The 18,869-nt window shown below is 44.0% G+C and overlaps 1 protein-coding gene across 2 annotated transcripts; it reads left to right on the top strand.

Annotated features, from left to right (window-relative positions):
• The first annotated feature begins 9,209 nt into the window (after positions 1-9,209).
• On the top strand, positions 9,210-18,193 carry ADAMTS1 (ADAM metallopeptidase with thrombospondin type 1 motif 1). 2 transcript variants are annotated; one of them, XM_068911592.1, is made up of 9 exons: positions 9,210-9,908; positions 10,167-10,513; positions 10,952-11,084; positions 11,531-11,698; positions 12,016-12,302; positions 12,546-12,732; positions 12,835-13,010; positions 13,877-14,052; positions 14,402-18,193. In XM_068911592.1, the coding sequence occupies exons 1-9, from the start codon at positions 9,308-9,310 to the stop codon at positions 15,141-15,143; spliced, it is 2,817 nt and encodes a 938-aa protein (XP_068767693.1). In that variant the 5' UTR covers positions 9,210-9,307; the 3' UTR covers positions 15,144-18,193. The 2 variants fall into 2 exon arrangements, with proteins under 2 accessions (XP_068767693.1, XP_068767701.1); XM_068911600.1 differs by having other exon boundaries at positions 9,590-9,908; positions 14,399-18,193.
• The last annotated feature ends 676 nt before the right edge of the window (positions 18,194-18,869 follow it).

Below are 18,869 nucleotides of genomic sequence, written 5' to 3'. Positions count from 1 at the left end.
GAATGTCTTAAATTGCTGAAGAAAGATATGGCAGAACTGGAGGCTCTGCAAATGTGTACGAATTGCATCAATCTGCCAAAAGTATTTTGTCTTACTGTCAATGAGCTACTGAATCGCTTCATGCCTCAGTTTCCTAGCTCTTAAAGGTAGAGAACACTTGCTAGCAGATTTTGAGATATTCTTTAATGACTGTGAATTGCTTGTTTGGGAACCATATAAGCACAATGAGGTAGCCCAAAATACAGTATTTGGAAAGAGGTAATTAATTAGGGCTCCTAAAAGCTGAGAAGCTTTTTAAAAATGGAGTCTACCCAGCTACCGGATTCAGTAACTGGATTTTTACATATTTATGACATTTGTTGCACCTGAGCTTAGGTGATTTGCTCCTGGTCTCTAAAGAAGTCTATAGCAGAGCTAAGTCTCCCAGGGACTACAAAGACATCTTACCCTATTTTGGTATACAGCAACTGCTGAAGAAGCACACCCAGAAATGCGCTTAAAACCATGACTTTGCATTATAATCTCTTCTAGCATTTCTGAAATATTTGCTTAGGTCATGGGATAAATTGACGAATGCCTGGATCGAAGCACCTAAATAAAGAGCATGATGCAAACCCCCAAATTTGCTGTTAAGTGAGACAGCCTTTTAAGGTTCTCTCTCTTGAGGTATGTGTTGTTGAGATTTTTACTTGCTTGCATGTTATTTCCATCAGCTCTGAATTAAAAAAAAAATGCAGGCAAGAGTATTTCATGCTTGGCTGGCTAGCATTTCTCTACTTGTGATGCAGGTCCAGTTTGGCAGCGAGATAGAAGCTAGCAGCTGATCTCCATTACAATTCCTTGCAGGTATTGCTGGGGAACCTAGGGACTAGCAAAATCTCTTGGCCTTATAAAAGCTGCACAGATGCATTAAAATCCCTCTTTTTAAAAGAGTAAAGTTCAGAGGTCATGAGGCTTATTATTCAAGGGCTACATGCAGAGATGCACAACTGTTGCTGGATTTTGTACCACTTTTCTCCCCAAATTGTCACTCTGCTTTTTGAGTAATGAAGGCATTGCCCCATTTACTGCTCGAATGGTTACCGGTGTGTGTTGGTTTTAAGCCCCAGACTTCAGAAACAGAGCCCTAACAGTAAACTGAGGAGTCTCTAATGGTGTTTCCCAATTCTGATGCAAGGCCCAAGGAAGTCAGTGGCTGTTCAGTCTATATAGCTTCCTGTCGAAAATTAAGGCAGAAATTAAGATGACAATCACCAACCAGGAACTAGTATGCAAGAGTAGGGCATAAAATACACATTGAAAAGGTTAAGAGTGCTTATAACATCCATCTCTGTGCCAACATTGACAGAAAGAGTAGCATCTCCTGGTCCCACACAGTTTGCAGAAATTCTGTTTTGTTTTTTCACAATATCTGGCAGTGCTGGGTTTCCATGTATCAACTTTATATACTTTATGAAATACATATACTTTATGACATACATAACACACTTTTTAGCAATCTCAGTGCAAGAAGACAGAGAAGGAAAGTCGCCATCATTCTCTCAAAAGGCAAAGGCAAAAAGGTCAGTTCTACACTCCGCTGATAACCACAAAATAAATTCAAAAGAGTTGTCCTCAGCATGCAGTTACCACAAGGGTGGCTCACATGTTTGAAACATGACTGACATTCTTCAATCTTTTTCACCTTTTCTAGATGATGTCAGAGTGCTTCTGGACTCCTTGTATAGCAATATCTATCCTTGGCTGTTTTGAGCAATACTTTTAATGCTGTGTCAGGCACCACTGTGGAACAAGTTGGGCATTATCTAGTATCACCAAAGGTGACAGAGGAACTGAAGATATTAGTATATTAACATGCAAGATATCTAACTATAAAGTCCATTGAATACCCTAAGGGCTTGTGGCTGGGGAATTCCCTTTCATTTCAGTAACAGAAGAAAAACATTTTACAAAATGTAGGAAGGCAACACCCACTCTCTAAATTAAAGAAAAAGTGAAAAATTTGCAGTCAAACACTTTGAACACTACTGTGATTATTGCAATTAGCATAATATTGCTGTCAAGAATATAAGTCTGTACCTTAAATACTGTTTTTAGGTAACCTCAAGCATTGTGTTGCACTGTAACAGAAAGCAGATAATACACAGACCCCACATACGTGAACTCATAGCCACAATTAGAATGGCTCTAACTTCTTTTCTTGGATGGTATGGGTATTCAAAAGGAAAAAAAACCTGTATCAGGCAAAAATGGTTTCGCATGAGTGCTACAACAAAGGCCATTTATCCAACAGCAGAGACCTTCAGACCCATCAGGAAAGGTAAGGGTTTTGGGGAAAGAGAGAGGGAGGCAGAGTGAGACCCTCACAGAACAAGTCAATAGAGACCACGATAAATGCCAGGAACTGGAGTTTGAAGCACAGTTCAGGAGGAAAGCCCTCGTAATTCAGCAACTAGCAAAGCATGGATCTGATGGGTCTAAACACATATACAAATTGTTGGGGGAGCAGAGAGTGGTTAATCATTTCCTTAATGTTTTGTGCCCTTTGTCCAATATACATACTGCCAACTCTTGATTATCCAGCGTAATGAGGAGGAAGGGTGGGGTAAAAGGGGATGAAACAAAAATATAGATTAGGTAAAATATGCAAATTGGGCTATCAAAAACATACAGGGAGAATGCAAGGAAGAAGAGGAAGGTTAGTAAAATGGATCCTCACATTAGTAAATCCACTTGCAAGCCAAGCTCCGTGCAAGACTATGGGTATGTGGCAGTTCAGGTCTGGAAGCAATATTGCACGGAGCTGATGAACCCAGCCACGGTAGCACCGCAACACCAACCCCTGGGGTTCCTTGCTGTTCCTCCACCTGCTCAGCCGAGCTGCCTGTTTCCACCACTTGCTGCAGCGCATCAGTCATGTGGCTGTGCTAGAATTAGGCTGAGGGAAAGGCCCAGGCTGAAACGTAGCTCTGCAAAAAAATGGTTTCCTGTTTGTGTTCAAACTTGTTTATATTTTGGTATACAGAATATCAGCACCATATAGGCTCTGGTCACAAAGACCAACCCATGTCCAGCTAGACCAGGACACCAGCAAGCAGTGCACAGTGCAGTAAGATGGAAACTTCCTTGCAATCAGTGTGTCCTGCGCTCCGTCCCCCATCTCCTAAGTGTGGACAACTGTCTTCTACATCACATAGACATGTTGAAGGTAAAAAAAGCACTAATAGGTAGGTACAGTGATGAGTTTTCATTATGAGGACTTCCATGGAAACTGTAAAACTTCTTGCAGCGCATGTGAAATCCTCTGTCCAAAGTACACTAAGAAAATGTGGTATCTATTGAAACTGCAGTGTGATAAAAATATCAAAATGTCCGTGGAGCTCAGGGTATGCATGAATGTGCTTCATTCTCATTGCCAGTTGCTGAGGGACTTTGCAGCCAATGTTATGGTTATATTTAACTTCTGAAACACTTTAGCAGACGTAGTATAATGCAACGTTTTGTTTTGCCTGATTCCTTTTATTTGATCCCTTCTTTCTACAGAGATTTTTGTACATTTGACTCTAGCAGTTGTTTTGACCATGAAAATTTGGATTTAGGGCAGCTGTTCACAGGCAACTTAGATGGTGACACAAATTCTTTGACAGGACTACTTCTGCCACCAGAAAGTGAGATACACACGGGTCACTCCCTCAAGAGTCTTTTAAACCATTTGCCTGTGGATTTGTGATACAGCCATGTCTCAATTCACATTCTTATGCAAACTTCCATCTTCAGAATTACCATACTTTGATAAGAGACTTTTGCTAAGGTATGTGACTGATGATTACTGGGGGGATAAGTTAACATAAAACCAAATGCTAAGCCAACCCCTAGGTGTTGATCTAATACAGAAAACTAGTATCAAATATATGCACAGCTTTGCCTCCACTAGTCTTAGAATATATTACTTAAAACACATTAGCTCACAGGTTCTAACAAGCACAAGCGCGTTTGCTGCTAACAGCCTTTGAAGTCCTTGATCAGATATGGATACTACAGAAGCGAGTTAGATGTACTGCTACATATGTGGCCCACTCTTGGTCAAGACTGAGGCATGCTTCCTCACAGAGCCAAAGCCGCTCAAGCACATCCATCAGGATAAACTATTAGCAATATATAGCCACCCTGGTTTGAGTGTACTCAGCCACAGAATGAACCGCACTTCACATCAGTGAGCAGCACCTTCCACATCACCCTCGCTATCATCTGCTCTAACCTACTATTAGTGGCAGTAGAAGACTAAGACTTGTGGCTATAACACTAGAAGAAGGCTGAGAGCTACAGGTTATTCCAGGATTTTTACAGCTGCCTGATAAACAATAAAGCGATGTTAAGACCCCAGGCTGCAGTCCCGAAATGCTCTGACTTTTGCCCTCCTTTTTCCATTCCCCTCCACTCCTGCCTAATGATAAAATGATTGAAAACATTTTAGCATGGACAAAACTCAATATATTTTTCACTATGCTTCAGAAGCAGTCAAATGGATAAAATGGTAGTAAAAACTTGCATGAAGAAGATGTAGGAAAAACTCAACTGAAAAAGCGAGTTTGGCCGCTGATGGTCTTTACTAGATGTGTCAGGTGACCTGAATTACCTATGCCCCATCTGTGCCCAATAAAAAACTGTAAAAGTGATAAATTATATCATCAGTTTTAATGGTTTTAACTGTATTAAAGTCACAGGGGTGGTATTGTGTTAGTGCAAAATACCTACATAAAATATCTTTGTGATCTAAATAAGGACTGGCACCAAATAAGTAGATTCTTATTTCTACAAATGTCGATGAGTTTAGACTAAATCTGCCTTCCTGGCTGACTTTACTGGTATAAATTGAACTAACCTAAATCCTGAATCCAAAATGTTGTTGCATTACACTTGCTGAATAACAAAATGTTTGACTGATGCAGCACAGAGGTAGACTGAGTTCCCATTGAATCCAGCTTTGATGAATGTTTACTAAGGGAAAGCAGAAAGAACTGACAAGGCTTCATTTTGAGTGCGTACAGTCCTTATGTAGGCTATTTAGGAATAAAATTTGGGGGTCCCCAAAATTTCTGTAGCTATTTTCCCAGTAATTTTAATTGTTAGCTCATGAAAAAGGAGAAATTTGGGGAAATCGATGATCGTGTGGAATCACATGATTCCCCTCCTCCCCCTCTAGAAAATTTCTGCTAGCTATTAAAGTGAACTTTGTTTTGTTTTTCCTGTTATCACTGATTATCAAAACATTTAGGCAAAACTAGAGGGTTTTCTCTCTTATCCCAAGCTCTCATCTCATGTTACACCATTTAATAAAAATCAAGTGTTAGTGATATTGAAATCAATAATGGAAAAAAGTAAGCTAAGAAGTCACAGATCAGAGAAGACATCACAGTTAAACAGTCTTCACAACATATCTTGTTGACTACATTCATTCATCTTGAATGACAATGAATTTCCTTCCTCTCTACAAAGCCAAACCACTCTTACTGCTCAATAACTAGTGAGAAAGTGCTTAGAAGTGTTGATTACAGGTGAAGGTTTTAGTAATCACTAACAGTGATACTGCAAAACTAGATTAATTTTAGACAAAATATTTTAGTTTAAGCTTATCAGAAGGGTTCTTTGGGGGATTTTTTTTAAAATGCTTCCCCAACAGTCTTTCATCCCTTTCAGTAGGCCGAATGTGCCCTCTGCTGTTTCAATTTTAAATAATAGCAACTCTTGAAGGATGTTACCATTTACTAGAATGGAGACAAATAGTCTGGAAATGTGTTTTTTAATTTTGGAAACAGCAGTTATACAAACAATGGCAAAGAAATTTAAACTGCACCACTGTTAATACTGCTCTGATACCAACACCGCTTTTTATGTTTAATCCCCCAAAAACTGTTCTTGCAGTGTAAACTAAAATACAATGATCTAATAGCTCCATCTGGTGGCTTACTTTGCTCTACAATTTCTTTACACATTTTTCCTTGATAGTTTTTTTTTTCCTCCAAGAAGCACTAGAAATTTATTTAAAAACTGAGAAGTTTTGTATGATTTTTCTAGGTTTTCATCCCTTTAAGTGATATTCAGCAAAAGTTCATAAGTTTTAGATTTCAAATATAACCCTAACCCATAAATATAACATGGCTCTTGATTTAGACAAAACATGATTTGAGTTTGAGCCCAGTCCTACAAAAACAGGTACACAGGCTTTCTTGTCTTGAATCATAAACTTACTAGGGTTATCCACATGCACAACTTTAAGCACTTCCAAGACTATACTCACAGTATGTGGCAACATTACACATTCATTATGAACCAAACGTTTTGCTTATAATTTTTATTGTTCCTTTACAAGCGGTTTCATGCTCACTTGGTGCAGATCCTTTATATGCCTAACTGACATTTACAGCAGCACATTAGCAATAAGAGGAAAAGGGGGCAATCGTGGAGGAGGTGCCACTTTATTAAAACACTTCCTTTGATACTATATAATAAGGACAGGAAAACTTTAAACTACTTGTCCTAACCATAAAAGCATTGAGAAGAGTATTAAAACATAAGCATTTTCAGCAGAACACAGTTCGAAAACCAAGGAGGTGAACTGTGAAACGTTTTTCGGGACAAATTTTTATAGGCGAGTGCCACCTGGTGGAAAATCGGGAAGACTTTTCATATAAAACAGCTGTTTTAAGGTGGTCAGGACCTTTTCAAATCAGAGATCTAAAATCGAAGAGTTATAAAAAAGTATTACCACAAGGCCACAGGTGGTTGCAAGCGCTTTCCCAGTGGACAACGAAGTGGCCAAGCTCTAGACCCTGCTAATCCACGCATTTTTACTGTTATACTGATACACTGGATGGTTTTCATACTTTCAGTTAATATCTTTGTAAGCATAACTGTTTTGACTATAACAGAAGAAGTTTTAAAATAAATCGGAAAAAATGTTTACCTTTTAAACTCTGTTTTATACACCACATTTTATTATAGATTTTTGCATTCAGAATTAAAAGACTTGTAATTCCTTAAAACTTCAAAATATACATAATTGCTAACTATGTATTATATGCAACACAGAACTAATAGCATGAACAAACTGTATCTCTATTGTGAGTTTTCTGTTCTAGGGAAGAGCATGACAGAGTTGGGTACACATTACCAGATCTCAAAGGTAAGGTTATGGATTGTTACACAGCTCCATCTCTTGAGCGAAAAATTAGGCCTCTGTTTGCAACTGATGTATATCTCTGTTCTTAACTTATTAACAGATAGCAGTTACAGACTTTCAAAGCCAAACATCAGCTAAAAAAAAAAAAAAGTAGAGAAATTTGCTGCAGTATATCAACTAAAATCTCTCATTTGACCCCATAGACCCAGTTCTGATACTGCATATCCCTGTGTGGAAGTACACCACTTATGTGGAATAAGTAAGCAGAAAATAATGTTCGCCTTTTTACCCTCTTTACATAACTTTATAAAATGCATGTTTCTAAAAATGTATAATTTACGGAACACTGTGGGAAACAAATATATTATCTGAACATAAGAGGTGACCAGACTGTGCAAATGACACAGAAACATGGATTCGTGTTTGTGTGATATTGCTTAAAATAGGATGGAGACCCTTTGCTTTAGATTTTAGTTGCAGAAATGGGATGTTGCATCTTGAGAGAATAGTGGATACATAAACATACAGAAATGTTTTCTGTATCATCAAGATGTCATCACAAGGATAATGCATTTTTCTCTTTCTTAGCCTCTGAGTTTTATCTTTGTATAAAGCGTAGTGTCAACTGACACTAAAGCATTTTTAAGCGCACAAGTCTAGGAACAGTCACCAATAGGTACAGTACTTCTGGTTTCATTTGCACATTTGCTTACTGATTCCCTGCTCCGCTCCACAAAAAAAGTCCTTAACAAGGATAAAGAAACAATTGCTTAAACTGGGCACATCTCAAATACGTTGCATATAAAGAATTAAGTGGATTAGCCGTACAACTATGGTTGGTTATGGCTTTAAGGAAAATTATTGGCTGCACCTACGCAAATGTCTCTGTTTAAGTGATTTAAGAGGAGTCATTTCCCAGAACTACAGGTGCACAGCAGACTGCAGTTGTTATTTTGGCTGTGAGAAAGAAAAGAAAAAAAGAAAGGAAAAAAAAAGAAAAAAAAAGAAAGGAAAATGAAAAAAAAGAAGGAGAAGAAGAAAGCACGACCTGGGATCTCCTTCCCTTCCCCTTAGGAGCTCCTCGGCCGCCCACCTGCCCATGCCCCAGCCCCACAGGGCCACCTGCACCCCTTGGCCCCGCGAAGGAAGGTGAGCGAGGGCGCCCCGACAGCCGGCCCCGACGGCGGCTGTGACCTGCGCGGCGCCCGGGCGCGCTACGACGGGGGCGAGCGGCGCCGCAGCGGCGGTGCCGGCACCGCGAGCCAGGCCGGGCCGGGCCAGGCCGAGCCGAGCCGGGGGCAGCGCACCCCGCGCCGCCGGGGCCGGGAAGGGCCAGGCCGGCAGCAGCCCGCGTCCCGCCCCGGCGGGGGAGGGGGCGGGCGGGGGCCGCCCGCGGCCGCGTTACGCACGGAGTGAGCTCAGCGGCGGCCCGAGGGGCGGCGCGGCGGGGGGGCGGCGGGCCGGGCCGGGCTGGGCCGCGCCGCGCCGGGGGGGGTGTGGGGGCTGCCAGCCCAAACCCCATAAAGGGCGGCCGCGGCCGCCCCGGCTGCCGCATTCACCCCGCACGGCGGAGGCGCCCGGATCGCAGCGAGGGGGTTGGCGGGGCGCTTTTAAAACATTTTTTTTTAATATTATTACTTTTTTTTTTTCTTTCCTCCTGCTCTCCGCCAGGAAGGGACGTTTCTGGCTTCTCCGCCCTGCAGCCCGTGGAGCGGGGCCGGGCTGTGGAAGTGCACGCAAAGCTGCCCCGGGCGCCGAGAGGAGGAGAGACCCGCCGGAGCTTCCTCCCTGACGGCTGCTGCTCGGGAGAGTTTGAGGAGGGGAGGGAAGGAGAGAGGAAAAAGAGAGGGAAGAAGGACAGAAGGAAAAGGCTGCTCCCCGTGCACTAGCCTTCCCTCCCGGCTGCACCGCTCCGGCCATGGGAAAGTCAGCGCCTCCTCTGCGGTGATCGCGGGACCCAGCGCCCGCTCGGCGCTCCCTGAAACTGCACAGAGCAACCCCCCCACCCAACCCCGAAAGCAGAGACACAAGCAAATAAATAAATAATAATAATATATTAAAAAAAAAAAAAAAGACTCCTCCGCCGGCGCACAGCGACAAGCCTCCCCGCCGCGGCCGGCGGCCGCGATGAGGACCGCGCGGCGCCTGCCGCCCGCCCTGCCGCCGCTGCTGCCCGCGCTGCTGGGGCTGGGGCTCGGCCTGGGGCTGGGGCTGGGGCCGGGGCCGGGGCCGTGCGCCGCCGCCGCCGGCCCCGCCGCCCGCCGGGCGCTGGTGGTGCCGCGCCGCCTGGGCGCCGCCGCCGGCGGGAAGCAGCTCTTCCGCCTGGAGGCCTTCGGCGAGCGGCTCACGCTGGAGCTGGAGCCCGACAGCAGCTTCCTGGCCCCGGACCTCACCCTGCAGTACCTGGGCGGCCCCCCGACGCCGCCGCCGCCGCCGGGCGACGACCTCGCCCGCTGCTTTTACTCCGGCACCGTCAACGGCGACCCCAGCTCCGCCGCCGCGCTCAGCCTCTGCGCGGGGATGCGCGGCGCCTTCTACCTGCGCGGCCGCGAGTACCTGCTGCAGCCGGCCGCCGCCGCCCCCGGCCGCCCCCGCGGAGCTCACCTCCTGCGCCGCCGCGGGACCCGCCGCCGCGGCGCCGCCCGCTGCGCCGTGGCCGAGGGCGGCGCGGAGCCGGCGGAGCCGGCAGCGGCGGCAGCAGCGCGGACGGAGCCCGCCGAGCTCGCAGGTACCGTCGGGGCGCGGCGCGGCGCGAGCCTCCCCTGCGCGGGCGCGGGCGGGGAGCGCGGCGGGGCGGGAGAGGCGCCTCCGGGGCGCGGGGCCCCTCAGCGGCCGCGCGGTGTTTGCCTGAGACGCGGATCTTGCACGCCGCTCAGTGAATCGCAGTGATTTGCGCGGTCTCTCAGAGCGACGTGTCTCTCCTATTCACGTGCGTGCTTTTTTCCTCCCCCCCTCCCTCCCCCGTCCCGTTTCTTTTTTAATACAGAAAGTAGAAGCAGAAGGCAGAAAAGGTTCGTGTCCAGCCCACGCTATGTGGAGACCATGCTGGTGGCCGACCAGTCCATGGCCGAGTTCCACGGCAGCGGGCTCAAGCACTACCTCCTGACGCTGCTCTCAGTGGCGGCCAAGCTCTACAAGCATCCCAGCATTCGCAACTCCATCAGCCTGGTCGTGGTGAAAATCATGGTCATTTACGAGGAGCGGAAGGGGCCCGACATATCTTCCAACGCCGCCCTGACTTTGAGGAACTTCTGCAGCTGGCAGAAGCAGCACAACCCGCCCAGCGACCGGCACGCTGAGCACTACGACACAGCGATCCTCTTCACCAGACAGGTAAGGGAAAAAGGGGCTGAATTCTCCCCTGTACCCATTACTCCCCACCCCAGAAGCCCTCTTTGTTAGTAGTCCTTTAAAAATGCCTCAGAATCAGTCCTTGGCCACCATGGGTTCCACTAAGCAGGGTAAAAATGAAACGATCCCCTCCTTATTTATTCATTTATTTTACTATTTGTGCTATCTCAGGTGAAACTCACAGTACATGCAGTGTGTTTCTGCCGTATATTTTTAGTGGATTTAGTCTGGAAATTATGCATTTTATTTCTACGTGTAACCCCTGTGTATGTTCCAAAGACAGATTTTTGCCATCATACCCATTGAAGTGCTGAATATTTATGCTCTTTCCATAAGTAAAGGCAACCTGCCAGGGTTGGATTTTTCTTGCCAAGGTTAAGTCTCTGATCTGATTAATAATGAAACTGCCTTTTTCTACAGGACCTCTGCGGTGCCAAGACATGTGATACTCTTGGGATGGCTGATGTGGGAACAGTTTGTGATCTAAACCGCAGTTGCTCTATCATAGAAGACGACGGTTTGCAGGCTGCCTTTACAACAGCCCACGAGCTAGGTACTTGAAATCTGAAATGAGATTTCTGTTGATTAATTGAAAGCAGCCTGATGCCATAAAGTGAAGAATGCCCTAGCCTGCGTTTGGGGCTCGCCCTGCGGGGCTCTGAGCACCCTGGGCTCCCCTGGGAGCAATCTGGAGGAGCCAAGGCATCCTCCATGCAGCAGGACTGCGCTTTGGAAAGCAATCAAATCTGCATAGCATTGTCTGCAAGAGCTGAATCTTTGACTGTGGTTGCAGAAAAAAAGCATGTGTATTAAATTAGCTTATGAGAAAGGCAAAGATAACTTGTAATCTGTTTAAAATTTGGCAGTATTCAGATCAGGATGTTCTTTCAATATCTAAAGACTAGCCTATGATTAGCTCTAGAGTAACATTTAAAATAATCTTGGTTTGCATGGGACAGACTTCCTAAAATCACAGTCTTCTTTTTTTTTTTTTTTAAGGCCACGTGTTTAACATGCCTCATGATGATGCAAAGCAGTGTGCTAGTATTAATGGAATAAGCCGGGATTTCCACATGATGGCATCTATGCTTTCCAATCTGGATCGAAGCCAGCCTTGGTCTCCATGTAGTGCCTACATGATTACAACATTTTTGGATAATGGTCATGGTAAGGTTATTTAGCTTTTGGCATTTAAGCCCACGTGTTTTACTGCTTTTTGCTTTTCTTTTTGCTTGCTTTTTTTTCTTTTTTCTTTTGCTTTTTTGTTCTTTCTTTTAATGGAGCACTTTCTGCTTTCTATTAACCTTTTCTATGCTGCCAATAATTTTATAGGTCCCCTAGTTTTACATAATTGGTGGCACAAATTGGCTTGAAGAGTTATTTTTATAAAGCAAATCCAGTTCCAGAGATGGAAATACGATTTTCCCCTGTAGAAGCTGAGCTCGCTGACAGCATCATCTGCATTTTTTCCCCTTCTTTTTCAGGTGAGTGTTTATTGGACAAGCCACACAAACCAATACAGCTTCCTTCTGACTTGCCTGGCACGTTGTATGATGCCAACAGGCAGTGCCAGTTTACATTTGGAGATGAGTCCAAACACTGCCCCGACGCAGCCAGTACGTGTACGACCTTGTGGTGTACTGGCACTTCTGGAGGACTGCTTGTGTGCCAAACTAAACACTTCCCTTGGGCAGACGGCACCAGTTGTGGAGAAGGGAAATGGTGCATGAATGGCAAGTGTGTGAATAAAACTGAGAAGAAGCATTATGATGTAAGTATTAAGAAAATCAGGCTATATCTTAGGTTGCAGAGTAGCATAAATAATACTTCAGCACGAATAATCAAGCCAGACTTAAGGACTTGAGCAAATGGAGGTGGAGAGCGAATAAAACAAGCTTATAGCTTTTTTATAGAAGAGGCTTAGATAAAAATGTGTATTTTTTTTACATTTGTTGTACTGTATTATGTTTTTCCACTAGATTAACTTTTTTTCTGCCCTTGCTTGTTGTTCCAGACACCGGTGCATGGCGGCTGGGGCTTGTGGGGGCCCTGGGGCGAGTGCTCCCGGACCTGCGGTGGTGGGGTGCAGTACTCATTCAGGGAGTGCGACAATCCCATCCCCAGGAACGGGGGGAAGTACTGCGAAGGGAAGCGGGTGCAATACAGATCGTGCAATGTCGAGGACTGTCCAGATAATGATGGTAAGCTATTCTCATTTCTTGATGTGGAGGAAGAGGATCTTGTGGGGAAAGGCCACGTAAAGAGGATGGTCTAATGTCTACCTGTCTTTCCTCTGCCTGCAGGCAAAACCTTTAGAGAGGAGCAATGTGAAAAGCACAATGAGTTTTCCAAGTCCCCCTTTGGAAGTGGACCTGCAGTGGAATGGACACCAAAGTTTGCTGGTGTCTCTCCAAAGGACAGATGCAAGCTGGTCTGCCGAGCAAAGGGAACGGGATATTTCTTTGTTTTACAGCCAAAGGTATTTCAAAATTGTATTTCTTCCATCTAATCATGAAAAGGGTTTTATTTTCTCTAATTCTCTATGTAAATTTAGAGTCAAGGGCAGTGGCTGAAATTATTTTTGTTTTCCTATATTTAAGCTAGATTGTTCCTTTTTCTCTCCGTGCTTGTACAGTCTGATCAGTACAAGCCTGCTTCAAATGTTCTGGCACAATTCTTCCAATTATTTCACACATACTGCCTTTTCTATCCACTCCACCCTAGTTTCCTTTCCTCTCCTTCCACCAAGTTGATTTCACTGAGATACGTTTGGAAAACTGTGGAGCTTCTTTGCCAAAACAGCGGCGATTTCTCATACTGGTTACTAATATGCTGACAGTTTAAAATAAACAAAAGGAAAAGTATTCATCTTGCATAGCTACTTGAATTCGCTGTCATGAGACGTTGAGAGCCAATAACTACCAGGGTGACGACACAGATGGTTTTTGTAGAGAAGTATTCCTAGAAAGAAAAGATAGATTGGACGCCCTTGAAAGCAATTTTCGTCCTTGTACTTCGAGGACAGGACTACCTTCCAGTGGCATCATTAAAAGATGTTCTTCCTCTATATGAAATTAGTAAAACTTTTTATTTTAAAATAAAGTAAAATTGGTTGGTTTCTCCTGTTGCTGTCGGTCATCGTTATGTTGAGAGTGAGATGAATTAGCTCTACATACCTCCGACTATCTACAGGCTGCCCTTGTTTTTAGTTTCAAAAGCCTTGAGAATACAGGTACCACAGGTCTTCCCACTGGCCATATTTTACATTTCTAATATGCCTGTATTATACAATTTCAAAGAAACGTGCATCTTCTAATCAAGCGCCCTACTGCTCTTCCTTTAAAGGTTGTGGACGGTACCCCATGCAGCCCCGATTCCACCTCGGTCTGTGTCCAGGGGCAATGCGTGAAGGCTGGCTGTGACCGGATGATAGGGTCCAATAAGAAGTTTGACAAATGCGGTATCTGCGGTGGCAATGGCTCCACTTGTAAGAAAGTCTCTGGCACGTTTGTTAGAGCAAAGTGAGTGTATAACTGCAGCTGTTGTTTTTTTCTAGCTAACTTCTGGTGGGGGTAACCTTTTGGTTTCAAAGGCAAGGAGAGATTGTCCTTGGAACTGAGATTTAATCTGTCAAAAACAGTTGATTGGCTGAGATCCCAGTCAAAGGAAGTCCCTTACATGCGGGCACACCTCTGCGGTAGCAACGCTGTGGGACGTGACTTGGCCAATCACTTAATCCATGAGTTTCATTAAGTCCATAGCTCACGGGCTTAATGCTTCAACTTCAAACGAAATTCGGCCTGTGCTGAACAACTCTTTTGTTCTGCCAGGGAAGAGCTGAGGACTCAGTATGTGTTTTCTCTCCAGCAGACCTGGCTATCACGACGTGGTCACCATTCCGGCCGGAGCGACCAACATTGAGGTCAAGCAGCGAAATCACAGGGGTGCCAGACACGATGGCAGTTTCCTCGCTATTAAAGCTGCCGACGGCACGTACATCCTAAACGGTGATTACACCCTATCGACGCTGGAGCAGGACATCACTTACAAAGGCAGCGTGCTGAGGTACAGCGGCTCCTCCGCCGCCCTGGAGAGGATCCGCAGCTTCAGCCCTCTGAAGGAGCCTCTGACCGTCCAGGTCCTCACGGTCGGCGACCTGCCCCAGCCTAAGATCAAGTTCACCTATTTTGTGAAGAAGCCTGTGCAGCCCGGCTCTGAGAAGGCGCCCAGTAAAAAGAAAGAGTCTTTTAATGCCATCCGGGAGATCATCTCATCCGAGTGGGTCATCGAGGAGTGGGGTGAGTGCTCCAAGTCGTGCGGCTCTGGCTGGCAGCGGCGCTCGGTCGAGTGCCGGGACCTGCGAGGGCAGCCGGCCGCGGACTGCGCCAGGGAGCTGAAGCCCAGCGACATCCGGCCCTGCGCGGATGTGCCTTGCCCGCAGTGGCAGCTGGGGGACTGGTCGCCTTGTTCCAAGACGTGCGGGAAGGGTTTCAAGAAGAGATTGTTAAAATGTATTTCTTATGACGGCAGCGTACTGCCACAAGAAAGCTGTGAGCCTTCCAAGAAGCCGAAACACCTGATAGACTTCTGTAATGTTACGGACTGCAGTTAAATAGTATAAGTTGGGAAAGCTAAATTTTTTTTTTCCTTCAGAACAATGCACTGAAAATAAGAGGGCTAGAGGTAGCGCATGTGTTTTGTGTATACAGTTAATGGGAGGATCCACTGAGGTGGGACAGTGCAAATAATTTTAGTTGGTGTTGCATCGTAAAAATATCCTGCCGACTGCAAATTTGATAGGATAGCAGACCAGTGTCACTAACTCATCTTCAGCAGATAGGGCCCTAGGGCATTATAATTTCCTTTTTTAAGTATGTTACAAATGAAACAAAACATAAGCAGTGGCCAAAACATGTTTAAGCAAACATTTGGGGGTTGGGTTATTTTTCCTTTCTTTTGGATTTGTTTTGTGGTACTGATCAAGTCCCCAGGTTTTTTTAAGGGGAGGGACAGGGGAGTGGAAAAGATAGCTTAAAATAATTGGTCAGGGCTTACCTACCTCACAAAGGGCAAAAAACAGGATTAGAAAAGGAGCTTTAACTATGTCATTCATGGCTGCTATTGTTTCAGATAATAGTTTTATATAAAAACAAAGCCATATTCTCTACCTGTAAAGAGCAAAAAATAATCAAGGACAGTCAGTCAACTCCACAAATGACTAGAATGTTATCTTTTTTAAAGTGTCTTTATATCATCCCGATGTGCCTGTCCATTTCTCTCATCCACTCTGATGCAGTTGTAGTGACGTATGTAATCCAGCGGCTAGAAAGAGTGGAAATCTTCATGGAGCAGGTAGTGCCTATGAGTAGTTGCTCTTTGTGCCTTCTGCATGACTTCCACTAGCTTTTTTTGATTCAAACTTGGTCCTACCATACTGTTACTAGACTCATGGCAGTGAGGGTTTGAGTCATGCTTTCACGCTCAGATCTTTTACCTTAACGCCAGCCAATAGTAATTATTTGCATTTGGGTAAAAAGAGATCAAAGAAATCCCCGCTATGAATGGGAAGCTCTCCCGTGCGGCCTCTGATAGGTTTGTAGTGCTCAAATCACTGATAAGGCGGGAAGACAAAGCTGAAGGATAGCAGGTCCATCCACAGCAGTACGCCAACATTTGCATAATTAAAGTTTGTGCCAGTCCATAGACAATGAGAGAATATGGCTTTCCATATGTATATAGTAAAATATATTACTATAGATTTTATATACTTTATAAGTATTTTCTATTTCTTTCCCTTCTGGGAAGGGTTATAATTTGTAATAAATGCATATAATGAGCGTATTTATTTTTATACTTCTTGTCTAATGTGATCTTCTAAGTTATCGCTTTTTTAAAAGGACATATAACAAGGATAGAGTATTTATACAGTATAATATGTTACTAGAGGTAATAAATGAACCCTATAAATTTTGGAAATGGAGTGTCTTTATTTCACTGGAATAAAACTAGTCTATCAGGCAGAAAGAGCTTGGACTCTAAGGCAATGTTTAAAGCAAAAAAAAAAGCTCAGCCGCATTTTGCAGAAGTACTGGTCGCTTAGGCTTCTAATTGACTGTTAGTTAAAGGGTTTGGAAAACTCTACGCGTAATGTTATATACCATGTTACAGGGGTAATTTTGTATTTTATTGCCTAACCACTAACAGGGTGCTCAGCACTGTTGTTTCATCTTTTAAAAAAAATTGAGAGTGCAACTGAGGTGATACTGCTGACTTTAATAAGGGCTTAGAGAGGGAGTATTACTGTCAGTGGTGTTTATAACCAACCAAATATGTACAGAAGTAGCAGTTTTACCTGCTCCGCTTAACCTTAACCCTACTGGGAAAGATGCATTTAAAATTCAAAACCATTAACTAGCAATCAGAGGTTTCCCTTACAAATTTCTGTAGGGCCTCATGACCATGCTTTTCTAATTAGAAGTACTATATGAATGAACTGTTCTAATGCTGTTGGTAACACGTTTTATAATGTTGAAATCCATAGTAAGCATCACAAAACTGATTTTTGCTCCCTCATTTCTGATCTTATGACCACTGAAGTCGAGGGAAAATCTTCTGTTGAACTCGGTAGGATTTTTGCCATGGAATTTGAGACATCAGTCATATGTGAACATTTTTGGCCTCGTGTCATGCAAAAATCTATTGAAGCTTCCCTTGCCAATGTTTGGACTCTGTCTTGCAGAAATAGTTCCCAATTTATTCCATGGATAAAATCCTGGCCCCTCTGAAGCATCTAGAAAAAGTCTCATCACGTCACACTTCATTTGAGCGTTACTTTGTCTTTGACATGCAAAAATACTGGGGAACGGTTTACTTCTTGTTTGGGAGGCAACCAATCACTTTTTTTTCCTGTAAGCACTTAAGAGTGAGTACTTCTTAATTTGTTGTATACATATATATTTTGTACAGCAGGTCAAAAGTGAGGAATATATGCATTTGCAAAAGAAAGATAACTAAATGTGTTTTTATTTTCATTTTATACTGCTGCTTTTTCCCTTGTAGACTTCATACCCTACCGTGTCACTGTTGGTTGGTGTTGCCTGAAACACTCTCAGTTTAAGAGCCCAAGGAGCTACAGTTCTGAAACTCCTATAAAATTGGTGAGGTCCCCAGTTTCTGGGTGATGCTGACTACCCAAGTTTGCATTCATCAACCTGGAAGAAATGTTCAAGTCAGGGCTAAAAAGATAGAGAAAACAGCTTCTCCCAGACTTACTCATATCGATTAAAGCCAGTCCAAGGTGCTGACATAACCTCACTTCTAGCAGCGCTTGAGGAGGCTCTTGGGAGAGGAAAATTACATTGCACAGGCACCGCCTTCCATGCTGAAGGGAATTTGGATCAAATTAAACACAGCAAATTCCTTATTTTTAACAAAAAGCGTGAAGTGTTCTGTATTTCCAAAATGTGTAGGCCCAAATTACCTAAATTAGATCTGTCAGCCCTGTAGCTGACTAGATCGAAGGGAGAAGTGAGAGGTTTGAGGGAAGGTAAGCACATTTGGTTCGTTAGCATAAAAAATGTTAAAAACAATTTTTTACACTCTTGCAAATGATTACGTTATAAAAGGAGTCATGCACTAATAAATAGTTATGATACAATTACAGCCTGTTTTCTGTGGTGGCATTCGTTTCTGTAGAGCACAAACATAGCAGCAGCAAAGTCAACTCATTACCCAAATTTGCAGCTCAGCTGGCCAAGACCGCATTTCTAAGTAGTTGTTTACTGGCTACATAATTTTCTTGGACCAGTTTATGAATTCTCAGCAGTTACACCTGTTCACACAGTAATATGGTTCTGGAAATTATCATCTATTTCTGATAGGGGCAGGTTATAGAGAACATCTCCAAATAATGTATTAATTAAACAAGGCAATCAAAGAACTGCTCCCATCCAAAAAGCCGTTTAATTATAACAAAGTCTGATACCAAAATAGTGCTGATCTGGGTGACCTGGCAAAGGGAAACCAACAAAAACAGTGGTATGTAGTTTCGCTGTGTAGCAGTCAATTAAATATATTTCCTGCACCACAAATCTGGCAATTTATAGCTTTTATTACATAGGGCTGGTTTGTTAAATGCTTTTTTGTGTGAACATTCCTTATTGTGAGCAGGAATTGCAAAATGTTATTACTAATTCATAAAGAAAACATTTGAAAGTAGAAATGGCATGGAAGCTAAAGTTGGGACCTAAGAGAACATAAGCCCTGGCGCTTCATATGCCAGCTGCAGTGCTCTCTTACTGCCGCCTGCTCACTGAAGTCAAGGCAGCTGGTTACACTG

Source organism: Struthio camelus, chromosome 1 (assembly GCF_040807025.1).
Source record: "Struthio camelus isolate bStrCam1 chromosome 1, bStrCam1.hap1, whole genome shotgun sequence".
In the NCBI taxonomy this organism is placed as follows: Eukaryota; Metazoa; Chordata; class Aves; order Struthioniformes; family Struthionidae; genus Struthio; species Struthio camelus.
The sequence above is the reverse complement of the archived record's forward strand: the minus strand, read 5'-3'. Positions and strand labels throughout refer to the sequence as shown.

Bases quoted from the DNA above. Each gene is read 5' to 3' on its own strand.
- ADAMTS1 (XM_068911592.1), top strand. From the start codon at position 9,308: ATGAGGACCGCGCGGCGCCTGCCGCCCGCCCTGCCGCCGCTGCTGCCC. The intron at 9,909-10,166 runs GTACCGTCGGGG...TTTTTAATACAG, and splicing joins GGAGCCCGCCGAGCTCGCAG to AAAGTAGAAGCAGAAGGCAG. The intron at 10,514-10,951 runs GTAAGGGAAAAA...CTTTTTCTACAG, and splicing joins CGATCCTCTTCACCAGACAG to GACCTCTGCGGTGCCAAGAC.